Source organism: Mchenga conophoros, linkage group LG19, assembly GCF_057382185.1.
Source record: "Mchenga conophoros isolate Kocher_MC1m ecotype Shallow Benthic linkage group LG19, M_conophoros_male_GT1.1, whole genome shotgun sequence".
Classification (NCBI taxonomy): Eukaryota; Metazoa; Chordata; class Actinopteri; order Cichliformes; family Cichlidae; genus Mchenga; species Mchenga conophoros.
In genome coordinates, this window is record NC_140544.1 from 31,198,666 (window position 1) to 31,221,563 (window position 22,898).

Here is a 22,898-nt window from a genome sequence, read left to right on the forward strand (position 1 = left end):
AAATGTTCTTGATAATGAGGGTGGGAAGCCACAATAACGCCCCCCAGGAGCCAGAGGCAGACAGAGATTGAACCAGGACAACTGTGGCCTCCCCCTTTAATGAGCCCATGTTGAGTGGGCTCTGTAGAAAAGCTGCAGGGACGCAGGAGTGCCCTGCATTTGGTATGTGTGCTAATGCGTAACTCATTTGAAGGACAACACAACTCTGCATACCGTACCTTCACAGAAGGGACAGCACTCTCCGGGGATCTTCACCGGGTTGTGGCAACTCTGTTTGCAGGCCATGGCTGTGCAGTGCGGCTCGCCATCCACACACTGGCAGAAGGTGCAGTCATCCTCTTTCCACTGCTCCTCGTGGGCTCGCAGCTTATTATTCACCCAGCAGCTGGCCTCGGTGCTAGCCATTGACACATCTGAGAGGAAAGAAAGAGATGTTTACAGTGTGGGTTTAGGTACGAAGGAAAGAAAGGCTGATATCATTTTTAGCTCAGGTTCTCAGATCCTGTACTGGGTTTGTATTAACAACAAGTGAGAGCCTAACTGTGGTAAATTGGATACTTAATTAAGGAGTTAAACAAGAGATATGAAGAAAACACTGATGAATGTCAATGACTCGTTTACATTTATAAATGGAGAAAGGCTCCTGGCGTTGTGACAAGCGTTGCGTAGGGGTTTAGGTTCACATCAGAAAGACAGTCCACAGTGTCCAGATTGTGCATTATAATGGGGTAAAAGCATTCCTTCGTTCAATAGCTGAGAAATCATTTCATCATGTAAATTTCACTCCAAAGCAAAGAAAGCACTTTTGGAAATTTGGGATCCATTCCCATTAGCCTTAAAACGGGGTGAAAGTATGAAAACGTTAATGTTGTTGTCCCAGTTGAGTTTGAGAGGTTGAGTGTTTGAGGTCGGATGTAATGACCCTGAACAGGACTTTTTCTTTCCTTTTCCACTGACATAGTCCCTGTGCTCGCGCCACAGCCAATTTTATAATTTTGTCACGGTTCCCTTTAAATATCAACAGATTTGAGAACCAAACATTATGTAGCATAGCTTTCCAATTCAAATGGGTCCTTTTATCCTTTGTTTATAAAGAAACATTGATTGAGAATCATCACACACAGAAAATCTTACCTTTTCACCTAGATTAAGTATTGCATCCAGTGCAGTAAGAAAGTACAGATTTCCATAAACAAAAGATGAAAGCATTCCATGCCATCTAAATGCTTGCACATTCCAGCTGTACCTCTAACACTGACCTAACATGATTTCTCCTCTGCACTCCTTCTCTTCGTCTTCCCCCCCACTCCTCCTTTTATGCATCTGATCGACTGTAGCCACGCAGTCAGAGGCCAAAGGCTACCGTCTCCATCCACAGGCTTCTGGCAGACTAATGTGGTTGCCATACGAGGCCATTTTTCTTTTAAACATTAACCACGATCCAGATCTCACAGGGCTGCGGCGCACACAGTGAAAAAAGGTTTTTGTGTTTTTAAATCTCCCCAGCGGAAAAGACTGGGGGATGACTCTTTGTTGCACCGCTTTTCGTCAGGTATGTTAACGACTCTGAAAGCTGGTTATGTGAGAAAGACATTAAAGTAGGTCTTAATATCGCCTTCACTGCTGCTGAATCATCTTTTCTTCCCATCATTTGGGCATATAGGCGTTTTAGTCGATGCCACCATTCAATTCAGTTCCATTTTATTTATACAACGCCAAATCATCACAACAGTTGCCTCAAGGTGCTTTATATTGTAAGGTAGATCCTACAATAATACATACAGAGAAAAACCCAACAATCATATGACCCCCTATGAGCAAGCACTTTGGCAACAGTGGGAAGGAAAAACTCCCTCTTAACAGGAAGAAACCTCAGGCACAACCATGTCTACGGCTACCAGTTTTAACAGTGTAATAATCAGCGAAAGGTGACACAGTTTAACTGAATAATAAAGCAAATGTGTGTACCTATGCAGACGGGGCAACATTCTCCCTCAGGAATGTAGAAGTTTTCACAGTTAAGCTCAGCACACTCTGCCTTGGAGCAGAAGGAGATTCCTCCCCGGCACTGACACAGCCAGCACGGGTCCATGCGGTACACCTCTCCCTCAGAGTACTCTTTCCCACTGTGGACACACTTGGGAGTGACTAAGGGAAAGAAAAATCAGACACAGGCTGTCAACCTTAAGCTGGACTCCATCTGAGTAAGACAATACACTCTAATAAACGAGTGCACTACGCTGTGTCAGCTGTCCTACATTTGGCTAAGATTAACACCAGAATAATTTCATCAGATCCACCAGAGAACAATGCCTTTAAAAAAAATAGACACGTCAAGCTTGATTAGTGAGAGGTTATCACATGTTTATACAATTAATTACAAATTCGTAAACATTTGTTCATTGTCTACTACTGATAGTAATATTTATCTGAACCAAATGGTGCTGCGGTAGACTGATGGGTGAGATAAGCCCCATGGGGCAAAAATGGTATTTATCAGACAATGAAACTGGAGGAGGAATTTCACAGGGACCTATCCAGTCTTGAGATGGCTCTGGACTCTTGCCATGCAGACTAAAAGAAAGCAGTGGTGGGTCTGACGTTTTGGCAGAAGCTGGGCGCAGCGTGCTGGTGGCAGGTGGAGTGAATCAATGATTTGGCCTGCCATTCCCACAAAGCATCCAAGCATTTAGACTCTGTTGGCTGGATTTAGCCAAACCTTGAAAAGAATTAGCTTAGTTGCAGCAACATTGGAAAACTGCACTCTGATCCTGTGCACAGTCAACTAGCTCTGAATACTGTTCGCATGCTAACTGGTCAGTGGTCTTCAGTGTTTTTTCCCCTGAAAGAGCAACGTTCTCATTACCAACATGTCTAATCTTCAAATGTGTTGAACTGAAGTAATTTTAAATTGAATCCAGACTCCTTTCATCCCACAATTATCAATGACCCATATATGTCAGCTATTTAGCATATATTTTTAGCCTACTACTCTAGTATTTAACAGCTAATTATATCATGACCCTTACTGACCAGTTTAACTGCTCATCTGTTATGTTTAGGTTAAGGTGAATTTGTGCTGTTTATAATTTTACCTAGCTATTTTGACTCATAATATTATATATATTAGCTTAAAATTTAGCCACTAGCCTGGCTAGTGGCTAGCTATTAACCATAGGTTTAGCTAACTTTTTTAAACATTTCCCCCATTAATTATCCATTTTTGTTTAAAATTTTGTATCACTTTTGGGTGTTTCCAACTGCTTAGCTATTATTTTAGTAATTTTAACTTTTCTACCCAAACAGAGTTCGACATAAACCTGAGCTACTGCGGAAGTACACCCAGAACATGGCTGGGAATCTCTGCAATTTTTGCTATGAAATAACATGTAACAAGAAATGCTGAAAAATAACCACAATTCTGAAGAAATAGCAAATATAGATAATAATACTCAATTTAAGAATTTTTGAGGTATGACATCTCAATGGTAATATTACACATTTATATGTATCACAGTCGCTTGGGTCACTCAACATTCAAAGATCTCATCTAGCCACAAGCTTTTAATCTAACACAAGCCAACATGAGGGAAGTGAAACAATGTGGTTATGTAAGAAAGTCTGTATAGAGGAGTAGGTGGATTAGTTATGTGAATAAATGTATTGGACAAATGCAAGCAGATGTGGGGGCAGTGGTTTCTATAAATGAGAGCAGAGGTTACGGCAGCATCTGTACGCCATACCTTTGAGTCAAAGTGTCTGTGCCAATGACCCCATGCCTCCTGACAACCAGCACTGCACTCTAATACAAATCAGGTGTGCCAGCTGAGTTGAAAGTGGAGCAGGGATTTGGTGAACTTTTATTCTCTTCCTTGCCATTTTTCAGCCCCCCTTCCCCTATCGCTCAGTATTCCCGCTGTCCTCCTTTGCGTGCAGCAGAACTAAGTGAAGAAAATGCACTAAGGGCTTTTAGCTGCCCAAAATCAAAAGGCAGGCAACGAGTTTTTAACGCTCACAGAAGCAATAGGAAGTCACATGAGGAGATGCTCACATGTGATTTCCGCAATGTTTGTTAATGGTAATCCCTAAAACAACTTGGGGCACAGAGAGTCTAAATTCCAGTCATGCTTGGTGATGTTCAGTCTTTTCTAAATTGAGGTGAGGACTGGATGCAGAGATGAATCCATTGGCTAGTAAGCCTTTCTAAATCATTCATAATGGACTGTCATTCTCTTGTAGTTTACAGGCATATGAAGGCAAAAACTCAACTTCCAAGAAACAAACAATTATGGGAGTTATTAAAATCAACTTTACAGTCATCAGCTTTGAAAACTCAAATTGCAAAGCAGAAATATGAGTATATCTCATGTCACCAACACAAACAGTTGTCAAGCTGTGAGGACACGGATGCTTTTGGCTGTGTGTTTACAACAAAGTCAAGCTAAGTTTCCAAAGAACGATTAGTGCGGTGATCTCAGCCTTATTGCTCAACATCTCCAGAAATCTCAACAGCACTAAACCTACTCTGGATCCACCGCTGGGGACATATGTAAAATATGTGCCAGGCAAAGTGTTGATAAACAGCAGACCACAGCCAAACAGGATCAAACAGGGTCCTCTATAATATCAGATGACATCAGGTCAGGATGTTACTGCCAGGTTTGCTGTTTTGTAGCCAATGAAGAAGCAGAGTCCGTTGCTGACGAGGCCAAAACACACAGGTGGAGCTTATTGTCACTGCACACACTAACCCTGACTAAACATCAGTCCTCAGCCAAGTGGGCAATGGAAACAAGATAATCAGTCCAAGCCTCACACAGAGACACTGCAAGGGCATGCTGAAATGTGTTCCATTAGACGATAGGCTTTGTACTTGACATTACCTAAGACTTTTTTAAGATTCTGCATTTGTAGTGAGTGCTACGGAGGCCTATGCAGGACTGTGGAACTGACGAGGGCTCTGGTGCGTGTCCTTGTCCCTGCCGGTGGAGCTTTCTGACACGGCATGCAGTCATGCAAGCCTAACGGACAGTAGGAGCAGCACAAAAGGCATCAAGCCCCTGACCCAAAGAACAGCAGACACTTGTTATCAAAACACTGATCCCATGGCCCCCAAGGCTGCCATTCAGCCCCCGCTGGCCTGCCGGACTCGATTACCCTCCCCACTGGCAGACTGGAGCACATAAAAAGCATTCCCATCAATGAACTTATGAACCTTTTCCCTTTGGACGTGTGACCAGACAGGAACCCTTTGACACTGCACTTCTGTTGAGCAAATTCATAGCCTAAGCACTTTTCTGGTCACCGGGCTTGTTAAGACCATTAATTCTGGGACACAGCACTCATTTATACATGTGCAGGGGCCAGAATGTGAATTTGTTCTGTTGGTAAAACAGTGAATATTTGTTGGGCGTGCAGAGTAAACAGACCAATACCGCAGGTCCCCTCCCTGCCTTCCTAGCGCTCCTGGCTGCCTCTGCCTCACGACAGAGACGTGTTATACTCTCACGCGCATTCAGCATCTGCTCGCCTGCTACCACGTCACTCTCTCTTTTTAATACCCAAGTGAGGAAATGGACGAAGAAGCCGTTATATCTAATAACCCTTTAGGAATTAAACTAAACGTTTTTGTATGTACACCCCTAAAAATGTCTTGGAAAACCAGTTGGAAGCATTGCTCCAGCCTGATAAACAGCCCGACAGCAGTTATCCAATTAAGAGTTTTCATTTTCCCTTAAAAAATTAGCTCACAGAGGAGGAGGAAATGACTGCGTCTACAAAAAACCCCAACAAAAAAACAAAAAGAAAGCAAAATATTGAACAAAATAATTTGCACATCAACTGTGAAATTGCTATTGTTGGAGCAAGAGCAGTGTGTAGCTTGCTCATCAGTGAAATTACCTTTCTGACACTCGTAGACATCACAGCAGTCTCCTGGCTGACCGCTGGCTTGACCAAGTGAAACGGGGTGCTGTTCGCTCGGGCACTGGGGCTTGTGGCAGGCACTGAAGTCGCAAGTGCACTGGGGTGGTACGGAGGGGCAGCATTCAGCAGGAGGCTTGTAGCTCTTGGTGAGGACTGAACCCTCGGGGCAGGAAGGCACCTGCAGATTGGGGCACGTCACCCCAGCACACCTCAGCTCTTCTGTAAAAAACAAAAACACACACACAAACATGGACTCGCATTCATGTTTAGACACTGGTGACTCTATTGCATATGAGTTAACACAGTGAAATGGACACAGGTTTAACATTGTTAGCACCTTCAACCATTTGACTCTGTCAGCACTTTTTTGCTAGGCTAAGGTGGAAGGTTTAGCTGCAATTATGTGTGATTGCTACCAACATGAGCCACTATGCTAGTGTGGCAGACTAATGGCTGAGCTCACATAGCCATCCAACATAAACTGTGCAGTCAGAGCCCCACTTTAGTCCACGACAGCTCTATAGCATCCTGTCAGAGAAGCAAAGGCCCCTCTCTACACATGACAAGGCTCTCCCCAAAACATGCCACCTTGGGGTACATTTGACGCCACTTTAGGCAAATCCACAAGGCCCACAGTGTAGGCTTGTAATGTACCCACAGTATGCACATACAGTAGTTGTTGGCTGTCCTCTGTGATCATGGGGTGCACTGCCCACATGTCCCCCTTGCTACGTTGCTGCCACCAATTGGTCTTAGTTGTGGACTAAAACGTCCATTAATAACAAGGAGTAGCCAAAGCAGTTACTGTCACATATTTGACTTTTGCTGATTTTCACACTAGATTTTTACCCCATTCCTGACATAACCTACTCAAGTTTGAGCTGGGAATCTTCTTTCCAGGGAAATTTATAACTACTACACCACAAAGCAATGGGTAAAAGGCAAAACTGCTGTGGCCCCCACATGGGTATGCTACGGGCAGCCCACAGTGGGCTACCAACAGAATTTCCTCACCTACAGTGACCTACCTGCAAAACTGCTATGGGCACCACATTGGTTTGTATGCTTCCACAGCATGTCTTTTATCCTGTCTGCCTTCTCTCACCCCAACCAATCACAGCAGATGGCCCCTCCCTGAGCCTGGTTCTGCTGGAGGTTTCTTCCTCTTAAAAGGGAGTTTTTCCTTCCCACTGTCGCCAATCCACTGTTGTTGGATCTTTCTCTGTATGTATTATTGTAGGGTCTACCTTACAATATAAAGCACCTTGAGGGGACTGTTTTTGTGATTTGGCGCTGTATAAATAAAATTGAATTGAAATTGAATTGTACAGGCAGCTGACAGTGGGCTACTCACATGTACTAGTCTACACGAGCCCACCCACTTGGGGCCCATATGGACCATGTGTGGGTTTGTCCTGTTCACACAGTCCCACAACTACCTCCGGAGGGCCCACATGGATATGTTTGGTGGGTCTGCACATCTTGCCTATGGGCTTCAGATTCCACCTTGCCTGGTTTAAATGGCTTACAATCCAAACAGAACCTTGCATTCTAAAACCAGTTATTAATAGCAGCCAATCTTTACCAGAGATTTTTTTTTCCAGTTTTGAATCTCTCCTTCATTTAGAATACCAGGATGCAGTTTTTAACTCATCAGCCAGAGTCAGTGTAATAGATTTGATACCCCTTGTTAGAGGGGAAAGAGGTGCAGGGTTACTGGTAAACTGGGGGAGGAGTGTATTCTGGAACCTGTTCAGGAAAAGAAAAGTGCCCCTCTTAACAGATACTGCATTTTAGGAGAACAGTATCTACCTTTCAAGACGTGGATGACTGAGGCCAAATGGATATGTTTATTTTGGTCCTCAGTGTCCCTGTAATGTTTACACATAGGGTGGAAGAGATATTTTGTGAAAAGCAGACTCATGTTGGGTCCCAGAAGTTATTTTCCCAGATCTCCTGGGGAAAAGTGTGTAAACGCAGTATTAACAAGTGCAGGAGAAAACGTGTAAATAAATAAGTGCCTTATAAGAACGTTAAAATGAAGGACTATGATTTATTTATGAGAAATGCTTTGCAATCTTTGCATACATCTGGTTTTTGAGGAGAGGGAATGATACTGGCTGAGGTTGCATAACAATGCTTGGGGTTTGGTAATGTTTCCAGAGAGACAGTTCTGTTGATGGTCTTCCCAGACGGGTGCTGACTCCAAAGCGCAACACGAGTCTCTGAGAGGATGTGCTTCATCACTGACATTTGAAAACTCCCTCTGAGTTTTGCCACCAGATGGGGAAACTGATTGGTTACTTTCCAGTCTGCTCATGCTCTGATAGTGGTTTGACTTTGCCGGTCCTCAAATCAAGAAAACAAGCGTGCATGATGCTCTGACGGCAGTGCCGTTAAGTAACTGTTTGATGTCTGCCTGACCAAGAATAAACATGGAGGAGAGGCCCTCTAAGACTGTGAGAGCTCTATTTTGGTGTGTGGGGGTAACATAACTGACACATGAAATTGAGGATAAGGGGAACATTGAATTTTTCTGGCTCCGGATAAATAGAGCAGGAGTGTTAGGTATCTGTACTGTAGTGTTTACTCAAGCAACCTGGGAACAGTGAGGAGTGCCACAAAGCTCTCATTGATAAACTTTGTAGCTGAATAGTGTCATAGAAAATGAGGGAAAACCCCTGAATTAAGGGAGGCTACAACCCATTTAACGGTTTTTGGCTTAATTCCTATACTGGAGTTAAATAAACTTCAGTTGGAAGTGCTGATTGGCAAATGTTTTACTTACAATAAAGTCTAACGCAGGCTGCTCAGTTAAAGACCATTTTTGCATATGAAAGCCTCAAGCTTTTTAAAGCTGTAAAAAAAAATGCACTGGGACAATTTTGCACATAGTTCTGCACTGAAAAACACTTTCTATGCATTGTATGTGCCCCAGAGAAGGGTGATTACTCTTTCGGTCGTGATAATGGCTGGGGTTAGAGTGCGCTGGGAAAAGCAGCTGGCAGACATACCATTGTAATTGAAATGAATGGAATTGTATCCATCAGTGGAAATGGTCCAACTCTTGCAGGTCCAATTAATACAATTTTTAGCTGGCACAATTATAAACACAATAGACAGACAGGGCGGATGGAAAAAGTCAGCAGTAAATGGATTTTATCCAGCGTTGTTTGTGTTCTATCTCTTTGCATAAATGGCTGTAATTAGCGAGTCAGCGACCGCAAAACCAGTATTTGTATCATAATGGTGGCCATACTCCAGCTTGCACATACACAAAAGCACTGATTTGGTAGGCTTGATAAATTCTCTCTGCAGATTAGGTAACATATGCTCTTTTACAACTGTAAGATAACAAAGATTGGACAATGTCTGACCCATATGAACAGCCTGCAACAATATGCGATTTTTCTCACTCTCTCATGCACACACACACACCTTCATGCAGGCTCACACCACACCTGATGTTGATCTAGAAAAGAAAATGCGGAAATTACCTCATTACTACTGAAGGGTGCCTTTTGTAAACAATGCATTCTGGTGCAGCTCATTGAAGAAAGAAAAATCTTTCATTCTAAATGTTGTTTTTTTTCTCTTCCTTTCAAGTGCGGGGTACAAGGAGCGCAGTCTTTACCCAAACCCGAGTGGCTCGAGCAGGCAGAGGAGGCTGTGTTGACAGCCTGAGTTTACTCATGGAAAAAAGCACACAATGTGAGTTCTGTTCGCTGACTGACTTTGGAAACAAGTCAGCTGAGAACAAAGCTGTCTCAGTCCAGCTGCCCTCCGTGGGTTTCTGGTCTGTCCTCAGGTTTTATAAAGTTGCTCCGCAAAGGGACACATCAGGGCCGTCTCTCACGTAAAGTTGTGGGGGCCTGGCCCGGTGCCCACCAGCAGTTACTGAGAAAGTCGGCATTGTTCGCTGTGTGTGTCAGTGCATGTGTAAGGATCGAGGAGCAGCTCTAGGAGGATGTCCAAGCCAAAAGACATAGACGGGGTCAGGAAATTGACACCATGATCAGAGGCTTGAGGTGGCTGGGTATAGGCACGCAGCCGCCATGTGCTGCCTGCTTGCTTTGTTCTCTCAATCATTGGCTAAATATTTGCAGATGAAAAACCTCAAATGAGTGTGCTTGGGTGAGGTAAAGAGAATGTCCACCTGTGTCCAACGTTTGCACATCTGTATTTTCATATACTGCATGTTTGTACGTACAAAGCCTATGCTGGGTACTGAACATAAAGCAGTGGAAAGGATCATGTTATCATGTTATGTGTTCTAGCCGTCAGTCTTAGTCTTGTTGAAAAGAAGTCTGTGGGAGATCTGGGTTGTACACATTTGTTAAATAAACTGTGACAGAGACATGAGGGTTACTTATGGACTATTGCCTTAGAGATCTTCTCTTTCAGGGGAAAAAAGCAAAATAGTGTTGATGAAAGAAACGGGCCTGGGAACATCAGGAACATCAGGATTTGACTGAGGCTTGGGTCGGGGCGTGTTTGATTTGTTAATAGTTATGGTTGAGTCAATAAGCTGAGGTTTTAGGCCTTGATTTAATTAATGGGTTGAGGTTTAGAGCTGGACATGCAGAAAGGCTCTTTGTGTGCGTGCATGTATTTTGGCTTTGGCTTTCATGCTGGCTTAATGTGCCTGGTTTGGTTAGTGGCTGACCAAGAATAGTGAGTGGGTTGACAGCAATCCCAACATGCCTTTAAGGGAAGTTCTTTGTCTCTCCAGCTACACAGGAGTTTTATTTCCTCTCTGAAATCAGTCTCCGCACACAGAAATAAGCACTCGCTGGGAAACTAGCAGCTTGCAGGGTACAACCGGGCCACAGCTTTCGCAGACGGTGCACAAACACTCAGCACTGAGACGTCTCGTGGCCCCTGCCAGCCGATGGCGGTCTGGCTCAGCCAGTAATAGCCCTGCCACAAAGAAGCTGCAGCCAAGCAGAACCACCATTCTTTCTACAAGTGTAGAGAGAGGCAGGATGGAGGTGGCACAGGTGGACAAGCAGATTTGCGAGAGTGAGGCCAGTTTGTGCCATGGCATTAGATTGGATGCTGCCAATTTGGTTAACCGCTTGTGAACTACTACACACATTCATTTAGCAGCCAGCTCCCTAAAAAAAAACCCCACACACACAACAACACAAACAAACACCAAAAGGGTAATTCTTCGTGGATATTTACAGTCCAGAGGCGGGTGGGTCCATGTGTGATTCACAAGTGGTCATCCTATGTCACGCCATCTCTGCACCATTCCCAGGCAGTATTCTCAACTTAGCCAAACTATTTTCAGTAGAAAGAATGCAGCTGATATAAACTATCTCCAGTGAGCGCTGCTTGTCAGAAAGGACAAGGTCGCTGTCCCTGCACAGTTCTCCAAAAATTGTTGGGAATTCGTCGGTGAAAGCAGCTCTAGATGGCTTGACTGCTACAGCACAGACTGGTTTTGGCTTTTGACTTACAGAATGCAGAGATTGCTGGTGCTAGTTTCTATCAGTAAACAAGTGCAGAGGAATCTTGCTTCTTCTTCTAAAAAAACCACTCAGGAACCTTATCGTGAAAGAACTATGTAAACCATCCTAAAGTTTAAATTTGCTAAACATCACATGACCAAGATCCTTGGGGCAGGGACACAAATATCTCAGAAAAGCAGTTGGACTAAGTTGTGACTTCCTATTCTGCGTCTGCATTTCCTCTCTATCACACGTCGCATCGTCTTTCCTCCCACGTGGGGAAATAAGTCTGACACACCGCGTTGCTTCTAATTGATCATATTCAGCCAAATTACATCAGTGTTTTGTAGTCCAGCAGGAGAGCAAATCTACAAGAGGTGCGATTAGGAAATGGAACATCAACAGCCGTGAAACAAGAAAGATGTTGAATTTCAACAGATCATGATGAGTCACAGACGAGACCACAGTATGAGTCAGAGAGCAGCAGAAAGCAAAAGAAGGACGGGACAAACTATTACCATGTGTGAGTGTACAGGTCCTGAGACGAGAACATAAATTCTGAGGAAAGGCAAAGAGTGTTTCTTTAAGTGCTGAGACATGAGGTCTGCTTTAAAGATGGAATGTGTGAGAATATTCTTTTAAAAACAGTTAACATTAAAAAAACCCTGACATTTATGTATCCTTTTAACCTCACACAATAACACTTTGCAGCTCAGGATAGGACAGAGAGGTACTCTAGCATCAAGTCTGTCCTCCGTTCAATGTGACTAGAAGCGAAGGCAGAGCTGCCCAGAGATCTTATTATTCTTCCGTACGATCTGTGATTCTTTCTTGTCATTTGTGTTGAAGGATTAAAAACAAGAAGTGAAACTCTGGGCATTTGACCACTGAAGAGCAAGATTAACATGCAAGTCAAGCAGCTGCGGTTTGTTTTCAACCAAACACCGCTTTGCACATTTGCTTTGACGTCCTCTCCTCTGACTCCTGGCATCAAGTCGCACCCAGAACTGGAGGTCCGGGGATCGAGATCATGCAGTTTCTCCAGCAGATCATCCCGAAGGCAGACACGAGCACCTGTCGCTCCACATGTGGCGGAAATGAAAGAAAGTCGGACGCAGAAACAAAAGTGCAACTACTTTGGGATTCGGAATGGCCATTGCGTTGCTACTGCATAGCAACAGTGACCCCTAGAGGTGGATATTCTATGTTTAGCACCATCATAAGTATTATTGTTGGCGCTGTGGCGACTGGAGCGATCAGTGGTGCTCTTGTACCCTGAGATTAAGTTTACAGAATACAGTTTTTGTCACACTCCAGAGGGGCATGCTTACACAGATCTTAATAGCTGCTTGTGTCTAAAGCAACGAGGGGTTGATAGACACAGTCTCCATGGAGCCCAACGGGACAAAGCAAACAGGATCTTAACCACAGAGTCCCGGTCTGGTCGTAGAGGAAGCTCCTGCTGATGACAGACAAAGGAAAATCTCTGCCGCGACATCTAGACAAACAAGATAATTATCACACACAGACACATGCGCAAACACAGATGCAAGCACGCAGGCTTACTTGCTCCCATTCGAAGGCTCACTGTGCGCTTGAAGGACACGTTGACGTGTGTGCATCGCTCTACATGCACATGTATTCTTTAAGTCATAGTAGAAGCACGTATTCTGCTCGCTTACTTAATGAGGGGCCATTAGACGGGTGGGTGTGTGTTGCGGTGCTGAAGTCATAAGCTGCTGAAAAATGTTGTTTACAGTTTTCACTAGTGCGAGTTTAAACCGTCATCCGCTGGGCTCATACTTTGATGAGCGAGTTGCAAACATAGGAGCGCAGCAGCCAGTCTTTCATTGAAACACTAGACTTGATGATACGTCTAAACAATCTGATATTTGGTGAACACACTTCCTGTGGAATCTGCTGCATAAATAGCTCAAGACAAACATCCACGCAGCTGTACTGTAGATGCTCGGCAGTAACCTTAATGTTATCCGGAGACTAAATAAACTTAAATATGTCTGCATGGCGTGTTGCCAACCACGGTACTGTCTATCCTAAGAGCCATTCCTCACCAAAAATATCAGCAAGTTGCAAAGAGATTGAGTGAGAACCAGAGCAGAGCAACATAAAAAAAAGCACAGTCACTCGTAACACAGTCACAGGCCATAACTGTTAGAGCAAGTTGTCTACTTATTGCAGTGGTGGGGAACTCCAGGCCTTAAGGGCCGGTGTCCTGCAGGTTTTAGGTATCACCCTGGGTCAAATGATTAGTTCATTACCAGGCCTCTGGAGAACTTACAGACATGTTGAGGAGGTAATTTAGCCGTTTAAATCGGCTGTGTTGGATCAAGAAAACATCTAAAACCTGCAGGACTCCGGCCTTTGAGGCCTGGAGGTCCCCCACCCCTGACTTACTGGGAGGTTGGTGATTCAACCCTGAAATATTCTTGGGGAATATACTGACCCTTAAGTTGCCCCCTGATCAATCCATGTGAATTTGATTGTGTACATGTTCAGTTAAAAGTGCTTCAGCATAGAAAATAAAGCACTTGTATGAATGGGCGAGTAAGGATTACGGTAACAAAGTGCTTTGAGTAGAAAAGTACCAGTCCATTAACCATCAAGACTATTTTTCTTCAGGTGTCATTCATGTTTTCTTGCTTTCTGTCTTTGAAAAGCAGATTACGGAGGACACGTTCTACCCAACACAAACAGTTCTCATCCTGTTTTGCAAATGTCACTCAGGAGGCAGCCGACACTTAGCGCCTGCCTATCTGCCGCACACCTTACAATCCAAACGAGAAAACTGCACTCACTCTGCCAAGAACGTTTTCCACTTAGTAAAGTGTCAATCACAGAGAGAGGCACGTTTTTGTATATTCTTAGGATCCCCTTTCTTCACCTCAGAGCACTGGGGAACCAATCATACTCAGTTCACTTACACTTTATGCACTCTGCCTTGCACCTGAGGATCTCCTGCACACCACATTTCTATTAACAGTCCCTGTATTTCCTTCTCTCAGATTTGCACCTTCTTTGTTTCACTCTCCACATCATTTTCCACGGCATCTGAGGCTAATCTGATACATTCCCTCATCCCTCCTCTACTTTTCCTGCTCTCATAATCAGTGGAGTTTTGCTGTGCCTATTGAAACTGCACAAGAAGACTGTGAAATGAAAGCTGACACCAAATATGTAACTAATATGCAAATACTGTAACAGAAAGTGCATTTAATCTTTGGAAGACAGAATTTTGAATGTTTACAGTTCATTATTTTAGCCATAATAACGAGCCGGAACATGAAGAATGATGCGGTTGTGTTTCACCCAGAATAAGCCTATAGTTTATAAATATGTTCATTAAAAATAGATAATTATTAAATACTGCAATCCAAATGTAACTCGACTGTTTTAGACGCTATTTAAAAAACCCCAAGTAACCCGAGCTGAGCAGTGCTACTGTGTGATTGTGGGTTCTGTTTGCAGGTCATCTGAAGGTTACCTGCAGCTTCCTGGCACTGGCTGCGGTTGACGTAGGCGAAGTGGTGGTGGCAGCTCTGAGACTCACACACGCAGCCCTCGGCGGTCAGGTTACAGCCAGAGAACATACAGGCTGGGTTGGATGGTCCCACATACTTCTCTCTGTGCTTTTCCCGGTGCTCGTGCCTCCGACCATCTGAAATCCGGCCGTGAACACGCATAAACCGCATTCATCAATGAGTCACAGACAATGGCACCACTCAAGGGTGAGTGGGGAACCGCAACACAAAGCCTTAGCATGTGTGTCATCACTATGACATCCAAGTAGCATTAGCCACCTCAGAGCCACATCTGTTATGGATTAACTCCTCTCAATAGATAGCATTATCCCCTCTGAAGGGTTTCTGTGCTCGTGCGTGTGCAACACACATCTGTCTTTTAACATGGAAAGGGATGAAGAGAGAGGGCTTACCTGACTTACTGGCCTTCATGCAGGTTTCTTGGTCTGGGTAGGTAAAAGAGCCCAAGCAGGAGTGACGGGCATCACAGACACATTGACCTCCTGCTCTGTCGCAGCCTGTCATCAGTGGGCAGCGCTCATCCTCAAGACCTGCATCTGGATTGTCAGGCAGTACTGTGGGAAATAACAGTGACAGTAAAAAAATATAAGTAAGACAAAGGGAAAAAACTTGAATTAGCTGCCTCGGCTGCTTTCTTACTCCTGGAAATACCTTGCATGGTTTAGGAAGCTGCTTAACCAGAGTGTACAAGTGTGACTACCCACTATGCATGAATCTGCTAGACCATTACCTCGGCTATTTTCACATTGGCTCAAATCAACACAACGGCCCCTCACACAGAATTAATACAGGTCTCATATCCGATCTTAAATTTGTATTCTCCCAAGATGAAGTCTGTAGTTCATGTGGTAATCAGCTTATGACTCCATTTAGTCCCATATAAAATGGATAAATAAATACTGGACAGATTTATAGGTCAAACTTTATCAGGCCAAAATGTGCCAGAAACCAAGCCATATTTCCCAGAACTGCTTAAGGGTTAGCCAGCTTGCAGCATCTGTTGCGACACATTATGTGGGCACCACAGATACTGAACTGACCAGTGTGTTTGCTGGGCTGCCATCCCTCCTCCCTCCTCATTGTGCCACGCTGCTTCAGCTACTGAGCCCATTTGTTTGCTTTTGTTCCACAGCATGGGGCCCTCCCAGGGTTTCCATCTCTGCTGGCTGCTGCAACGCCTTTCTGAACTAAGGCCACCATACCCACGCATTGTTACTTCTACTAGGGAGCTTTACCCCCCACTCCTGACATGGCACCTCGAGACTTGGCCTCAATTTGGATCAAACATTATAAAAGCGACTTATAACTGAGAGTGAGTGCCAATCTACACATTACACATAGCGTTCCTTTCAGAAAACCCACATCTACATCTCAAAATACCTTCCCCTCATAGTAGTTTAAAAGCAGTAGGAATTGGTTGCTCAGAAAACAGGAAGAGATAAACTCCAACACAGAGCGGCCCCTTCCCAAGATTGCACTGAAAGACCTCAAATTAGCAGTGTGGATGTGTGACTGGAGCTTATCAAAATACTCTGGCTTTCTTCTCCAAACAGCTACATACCAGAACAATGCGCCAGAGGAAAAGGTGTTAAAGGTTCAACTATCCAACATAAACATAAGCACGTCATAGTTTACCTGACTACTGCAGTGATCCTACCTGAAATCAAGCCTGTAAATGAGAGTCGTGGTAACGCTCAGTTGGGGGTAGGAGAAACAATAACAGGATGACTCAAAGTGACTAGAAAGAAACCGAACTCCGCGACTGTGCTTTTAGATGCCGCAGATGATAATAGCACACATGTGCTGATCCATATTAATGTGAAACAGATATTCCACAATGGGAAAAAGAAAAATCTCTTACTGTGATAAAACAATTTACCGCTGAAGTGAATCAATGTGGCTGCAGAAGAAAGCATCCTAGTAAATGCTTTCCCCGTGTTAGAGCGGGCTATGCCGATCGCTGCTTGGCAATGGCTGATGCTCTCGAGCGCTAGGGTAAACCTCGGCCAGTGGAAGCAGTGAAGGCACCTTCAACCTGAGCCAGCCAGCACTGTTAATAGCTCTCTCACATGCCCACTGAACTGGCAGAGCACAAATGGCCTTTTCAATACAGCAAACGTTCTCTGACTTCCTTTCACCCTAAAACGATCCTGAGTCGAAGAATTTTTTCCATCCTGAGGCTTTCCTGTACCTGCAAGTGTATTTTCATTTAAGATGGTAGTAGCTCCTGTCTGCATGCAATGGTAGATCTGAAATGTGGAAAAGGAGCTACTCAAAACAATTAATGCAAGGCTGCCTCAGTTTCCTTTAGCCTAACACTAATGTGTTCTGGTCATCTGTTATCTGGCCTGGCGTGACTCTAACCAAAGCCTATGGCTTCATCCCAGGGGGATTCCTGACTTGGTCACTGAGACTGCTTGGCTTGGCGTCCAGAGCCAGGATAGAAAAGCTGACATCTAGAGGCCCTGTGGCTGATAGCGAGCTATAAAGGAAGTCTTTGAAACGTTAGATAATACCAGAGAAAGGGAGAAGTAGAAGGTATGTGAAGCGGTGCAGTGGACATAGCGTCCTTGTAAGACCGGCATTCCGTTACATGGTATGTTAAGTGTCTCTGAAGGATGAGGAAGCTCGGTGTGGAAGAACAGACACGGGAATAAAATGAGAACATTGACAGAATTCATTTAGGTAGGAATGGCTGATTTCACCTGGCTGACCACCGAAGCAGATAGGACAAGGCGAATGGCCAAGAGGATTGTTGTTTTGTTTTGTCAGAAATGGAACCTGTATATCCACAAAGCGTTCAACCTTTTATGTGCTAACTGCCAGGTTCAATGCTTAAATACCAAAATCTGTCATGAGAATAATTTATTGTAATAACTACTATTGTTTTTGGCAAGCTTCACACTTTTCTGGGTTCATGCAATTACTTTTGGTTATTGTACCTTAAAAAACTGTTAAATTTGTTGGCAACAAAGAATGATATGAAACACGTCCACTGCTTTGAAGAAAATTAAATTTGTAATACCAGCAAATTCCACTTCTTTTTGGATCTCAGTGTCTCTGTAACAATACCACTTCTGGAAAGCAGTAGTGCAGCGCCTGTGTCAGCTTTCGTTTAGGAACCGGACACCAAATATAACACATTAACAACTGATTGATAACCATGGTAACCATCTGTCACAACATGCAACATGTCACCTGTGTTATAATGCTGCTGAGTCTCCACACCAACAGATTTTGACCACCCAGAAAATCCAGACTATCAGTAGACAAGCAGGGGATCAGAAAAGCGGAAACATTTTACCCCCAACTCCTGATTGCAGGTCTAATCACTTTAAGAGTGCTGCAGGTTGAAGGAAATCTGGGATCAGCCTCCAGCAGCCTGCCTACTGTGGCCCCTGAAAACACACTGGGAGGTGTTGCTTTAGCCCAGCCAAGATCCTTTGGGATATTTAGGCTGTGTACATGTGTCTGTATTTGGAGTCAGCAGCATGCTCGGAGGTCCCTGGAGCTGAGGCATGACTCAAATGAAGGAGCCACTAGGTCTCCAGCTCATTCCAAAGCTTAAGAGGAAATGCCCTCCAGACACCAGTCTAACCTGTACATGAGGCCCAATGGTAAGGCGGGAGACCCCTCTAAAACTCTTGTGGAGCTCTGACTTGGACCACCCCACAGAGGGATGATGGAAGAGCAGGGTCAGGACATCCAGACCCCCACTGAGAGCTGCTTGCTCTCTCCTACAATCCTTTCAGTCCTTTTCAATCATCCTAGACACAGTGCAGGTAAAAGGGGGTCCCATCCACTGGTTATTTGTTTCTCAGGATAAAGCCACTGCTACCAACTCAGTTCTTACTGGGGAACTTGATACCCTATACATATGTTTGAAGTTCAGACTGTTGCTCAAACTGTGCGCAAAACGAGCACATGCACTGTTACCCAGGTCCAGCTCTGCCTGGAAAGAATAGTACGGTGCTGCACTGTGAAATTCACAGAATTGCAAATGAAAATCTTCTGGGGACTTTTGCAATCACGCTGTCAATCTATTAAACCTCTGAGGAACACAATGAAGCCAGTGGTGTAAACAGAAGAGACAGGAAAATGGCAGCTTATTTATTGCATTCAAATGTACTCCAGGTTTTAAAACACAATCATTTTCTTGTCAAGACATTAGTAAACCTCAATTTTGCCCTCACACACATGGACATAGTCACATCTCTTATTGTATATTAAATCACTTCTAAATGCACCTTTCATCAATCTAAAGCGAGCAGGACCTTCTTCTATTGTAGTGCCAAATCACTGTTGGTTCTTAGATGAGAGTGAAATGAAGCTCTGGGGGGGGAAGAAAAAGCAGCTGAACAGGACTACTCTACATGTAATCAACAGCGACTCTGACCTGGGGGGTTTCTCCAGGTGTTGGTGGGAGAATGTTGCCTTCAAGCTCTCTGTCTGAAAGCTTTATTCTTATTACATGACGTTTTTTGTTAGGGTTTGGTTAAATTTAGGCAACAAAAAAAAAAAAAAAAAATCAGGTTCGGGAAAAGATCATAGTTTGTTTTAAACGCCTAAACAAAACATTCAGTGACGTTAACCACGAATGTCTGGCAACAGCCACCATGTGCGCTCCAGGCAGCCAGAAGTAAGTAAACAGTGACACTGTCACTGCAGTCGGGCCCTCAATGACGTTTTTTTTAAGTGATGGCTTCAAGTGCCTAAAAAAAGGGAAAGGTTGCACACTCACTAATAGATTTTCTCTCTTTTCCTATTAAGTTACTTCTTGAATAAAATGCCATTTGTTTAAACTGACTTCACACGACCGAGTCCCACTTACCTTTACATACTCCAGTTTCGGGGATAGTGGCGGCTCCCGTTTTGTTTACAGAGGCGCAGGTCAGTCCCAGGGCGCAGTAGCCGTGCGCCCAGTCCTGGCTGCCGCAGGGCTCCCACTCCAGCCGGGTGCATTGATCACAGCATCCGCACGGATCCTTGGCCACTGTCCGACCACCTTCGCAGACAAGCGGGGGTTTAAAGGGACAAGTCCGGAGGTTACACGCCGTGCATTCGTGAGCCGAGAGCGCACGCACGAGAAAGAGGACATTCAGTAACACCACGGAGCATTTGTAGAACATGTTTTAAGAGAAACCCCCCCGTTTATAAGTTTTCCAGAGAAACTGTCCGCTTCTGTCAGGCGATCAGCCACATGAACTCGTATCTCCAAAGTTGTCAAACCCTCTTTAAAAGTTTTGTGACGAGCTTTCCCTCGGGCGTGCGATTTATTACCCAGCAGCTCTCTTCAAAAGCACACACACACACACACACACACACACACCACGAGACAGAAGTGTGCGGACGCGTCTTAAGGGGCACCAGTATCCAGAGACAATGATTCAATCTAAGCAAGCAGTTGCGCGTCCCAAGCGTCTCATCTGGTTAAACACACGCAGAAATCCAAGAACCGAGGTAATGGAGGTCCACTGAGGTTTCCTGCTGCTGTCAGCCACACAGAAAAAAGGGCAGTCTGAGTCCTAAATTGACATACAAGCATATAGAAATTAGCGGTGTACCCCTCCCCCTGACTGACACAGGCAGCGACCAGTCACAAGGAACGAAAGGAGGGAGGATTTGAACTGATTTACGCTTGCTCGACAACCCGACTCTGTGTGTTGCGCAATGACACAAGTTTGAATGTCTTCAGTGCGAGTTTCTTTTTCTGCTTCACTGTGGTCGCATCTAAAGAATTCATGTACCATTTTCTACTTTTAAAAAAGCGGTTCTTAAAACACTTTAGCTGAGCAACAGTCGTCTGTGTTCAAAGTGAGATCAGCATGAAGGAGTCAGTCTCCCTGCTGTAGTTAATTCTGTAATGCGCTATGAGTCTAGTCATTAATAACTAATAATCAGTATCTAAATGTTTATGAATTTCTAATTATTATAAAGCGCAGCATTATCGGTTCTGTTTAATGATACATCCGAAGTCTGTTAGAGCCTCAAACAAACCAGGCGTTCTCATATGGAAGCAGCGTTATAATAAATGGTCCTGTCATATAAAATAACGGTAGCGGCTTTTTTGCATTTGGATCTTACATCATAATATAAGAATTAAGATATTAAGTTATATGGGTAAAAAAAGCGAGTGAGCATTTTCATAATATGAGGCAGTCTTATTAAATTTATATTTGAAACATAGCTGGGGGCGATGGCCGGCTCTTATCTCATAATAAGCTGTCTTCATCTTTTCATTTTCATTCCCATGCTTTGCTTTGTGTGTTTGTGTGAAGCTTACCTGTGTCTGTAGGTGTCTGATTGTGTATGCAGATGGCTTTGGGAAGGTAAAAAAGTAATTTGATGTCTGCTGAAGCAGTGTTTCTGCGCTCATGGCCAGATGGATGTGTGTTTGTGTGTGGGCAGTGAGCACAGCTGGAAGGATGATTGTGAGAGAAAACCAAATCTGTTGCCCTCCTATTATCTGCTGCAGGCACAAAGTAGTCATTTTTTCCAAAAGGTGAAACACACTGGGGTCATCAGATCATGTAACAACTTGTGAATATTACTGCCTCAGCGGCAAGTGGATTTTGTTGCTCTCATTGGAAATATTTACCTCTAAAAACATCAATCAGGTGTGTTCCGGTATGATTTCCCTCCATAACGTCAACACACAACAGCGCCTCCTTCATTTGCAACATCTGCCTGGAGCCACCCACTCCAACACAAACACAACATCCAGGAAACCAGCCCTGCGGCACGCATAATCAGCTCTTGCAACACAACTCAGCTCTTGTCCTCTGCCTCTCCCTCCACCCTCCCTCACCCACACTTAGAGCTCTCTTCAAATGAGACCCACTGACCGCTGGCCGGACACCCATGCTGTCTGATGACACAGACCATCACACTGAGCTTCAGTTTCCATGCACTTACACAGATTTTGGCCCAGTTGCACTGACCTATTTGCCTGGGTGACAGCCTTTAAGATCTCACAGGACCCTCATTCTCTTATAATAGACAAGTAAGGGGTTTTCATATGGTCACAGCTTTGCCTCCAGGTTCTTTACTTCCTGTATTACATTTCCACATACTCTTAGCAATCAAAGAAGGGTAAAAATCAACAGTACAATGACTGCACCAAACTAGAATACTCCCCATTTAAACTCACTGTGAGCATGTGCCCTGGTTTAAATGCTGCATAAATGTGTTGAATTGAAAATGTTCCCATGATTAAGTCTGGACTCGAGCACCATGTTCAGATTATCCATCTCTTTGGCTATTGTATCCACTGAGCCACGATTTGGTGTAAATACAGATTCTGTTGAGCAGCGTGTTCTCTAAAACCAGAGCTCATTCTGTAGTTCCAGGACTCTCAGTGTTGGTAGCTTTGTATGTGAGTCTCTGCATGGAGCAAATGGGAGGAAAAGGTGGGGCAGTGAAGGGCGGCTGCAGGGGCTGAATAACTGTAGAGTGTGTGTACTAATAATGCTCTGAGTCACGGATCTCCAAGAAAACACAACAGAGGTTCAAAAAGATTCCCTCGCTCATTCGAAGACAAGGCTGCGATGCACCTTTTCTGGAGACTTAATCATCCTTGAGGAGGGCTTAACAGATTTAGATGACTACCAGCCTCCACTGCCCCTGTCTCTTCTTGCTTGCTCAGACGACTGAATTACATACTGCTGCTGTGGAGGCGTCAGGCTGGTGGTGAGGAGGTGTTTCAGGAGATGGGTGTGAATGATGCTTTGGAAGTGAACTGCTGGCAGCAGTAAAAGGCTGGTGGTGACACCGGGCTAAACGTAGCGCATGACATGGAGTGTTGAATGCACGTCGAGTGGACAGCATGCAGCACACCTGATTACAAGTCCCCAGGAAGCGCTGGGAGATTTTTACCCAAGTGTCACTGTTCATTGCTGAGTATCACTCTCATTTGACTTATCTCTGAGCTCAGAGTGATAGACTGGACCATGCATCC

At 44.4% G+C, this 22,898-nt stretch overlaps 1 protein-coding gene across 1 annotated transcript in view; it reads right to left on the bottom strand.

The window, feature by feature from the left end:
* Nucleotides 1-20,470, bottom strand: part of LOC146552650 (cysteine-rich motor neuron 1 protein) — a 35,171-nt gene extending 14,701 nt beyond the window's left edge. Inside the window, exons 1-6 of the mRNA XM_085257340.1 lie at nucleotides 19,773-20,470; nucleotides 15,334-15,495; nucleotides 14,884-15,057; nucleotides 5,902-6,144; nucleotides 1,969-2,148; nucleotides 219-413 (exon numbers count right to left, since the gene is read on the bottom strand). Of these exons, the coding sequence (XP_085113466.1) occupies nucleotides 219-413; nucleotides 1,969-2,148; nucleotides 5,902-6,144; nucleotides 14,884-15,057; nucleotides 15,334-15,495; nucleotides 19,773-20,070 (1,252 nt within the window). The 5' untranslated portion in view covers nucleotides 20,071-20,470. The remainder of the gene's footprint in view (nucleotides 1-218; nucleotides 414-1,968; nucleotides 2,149-5,901; nucleotides 6,145-14,883; nucleotides 15,058-15,333; nucleotides 15,496-19,772) is intronic.
* Between the last annotated feature and the right edge of the window lie 2,428 nt (nucleotides 20,471-22,898).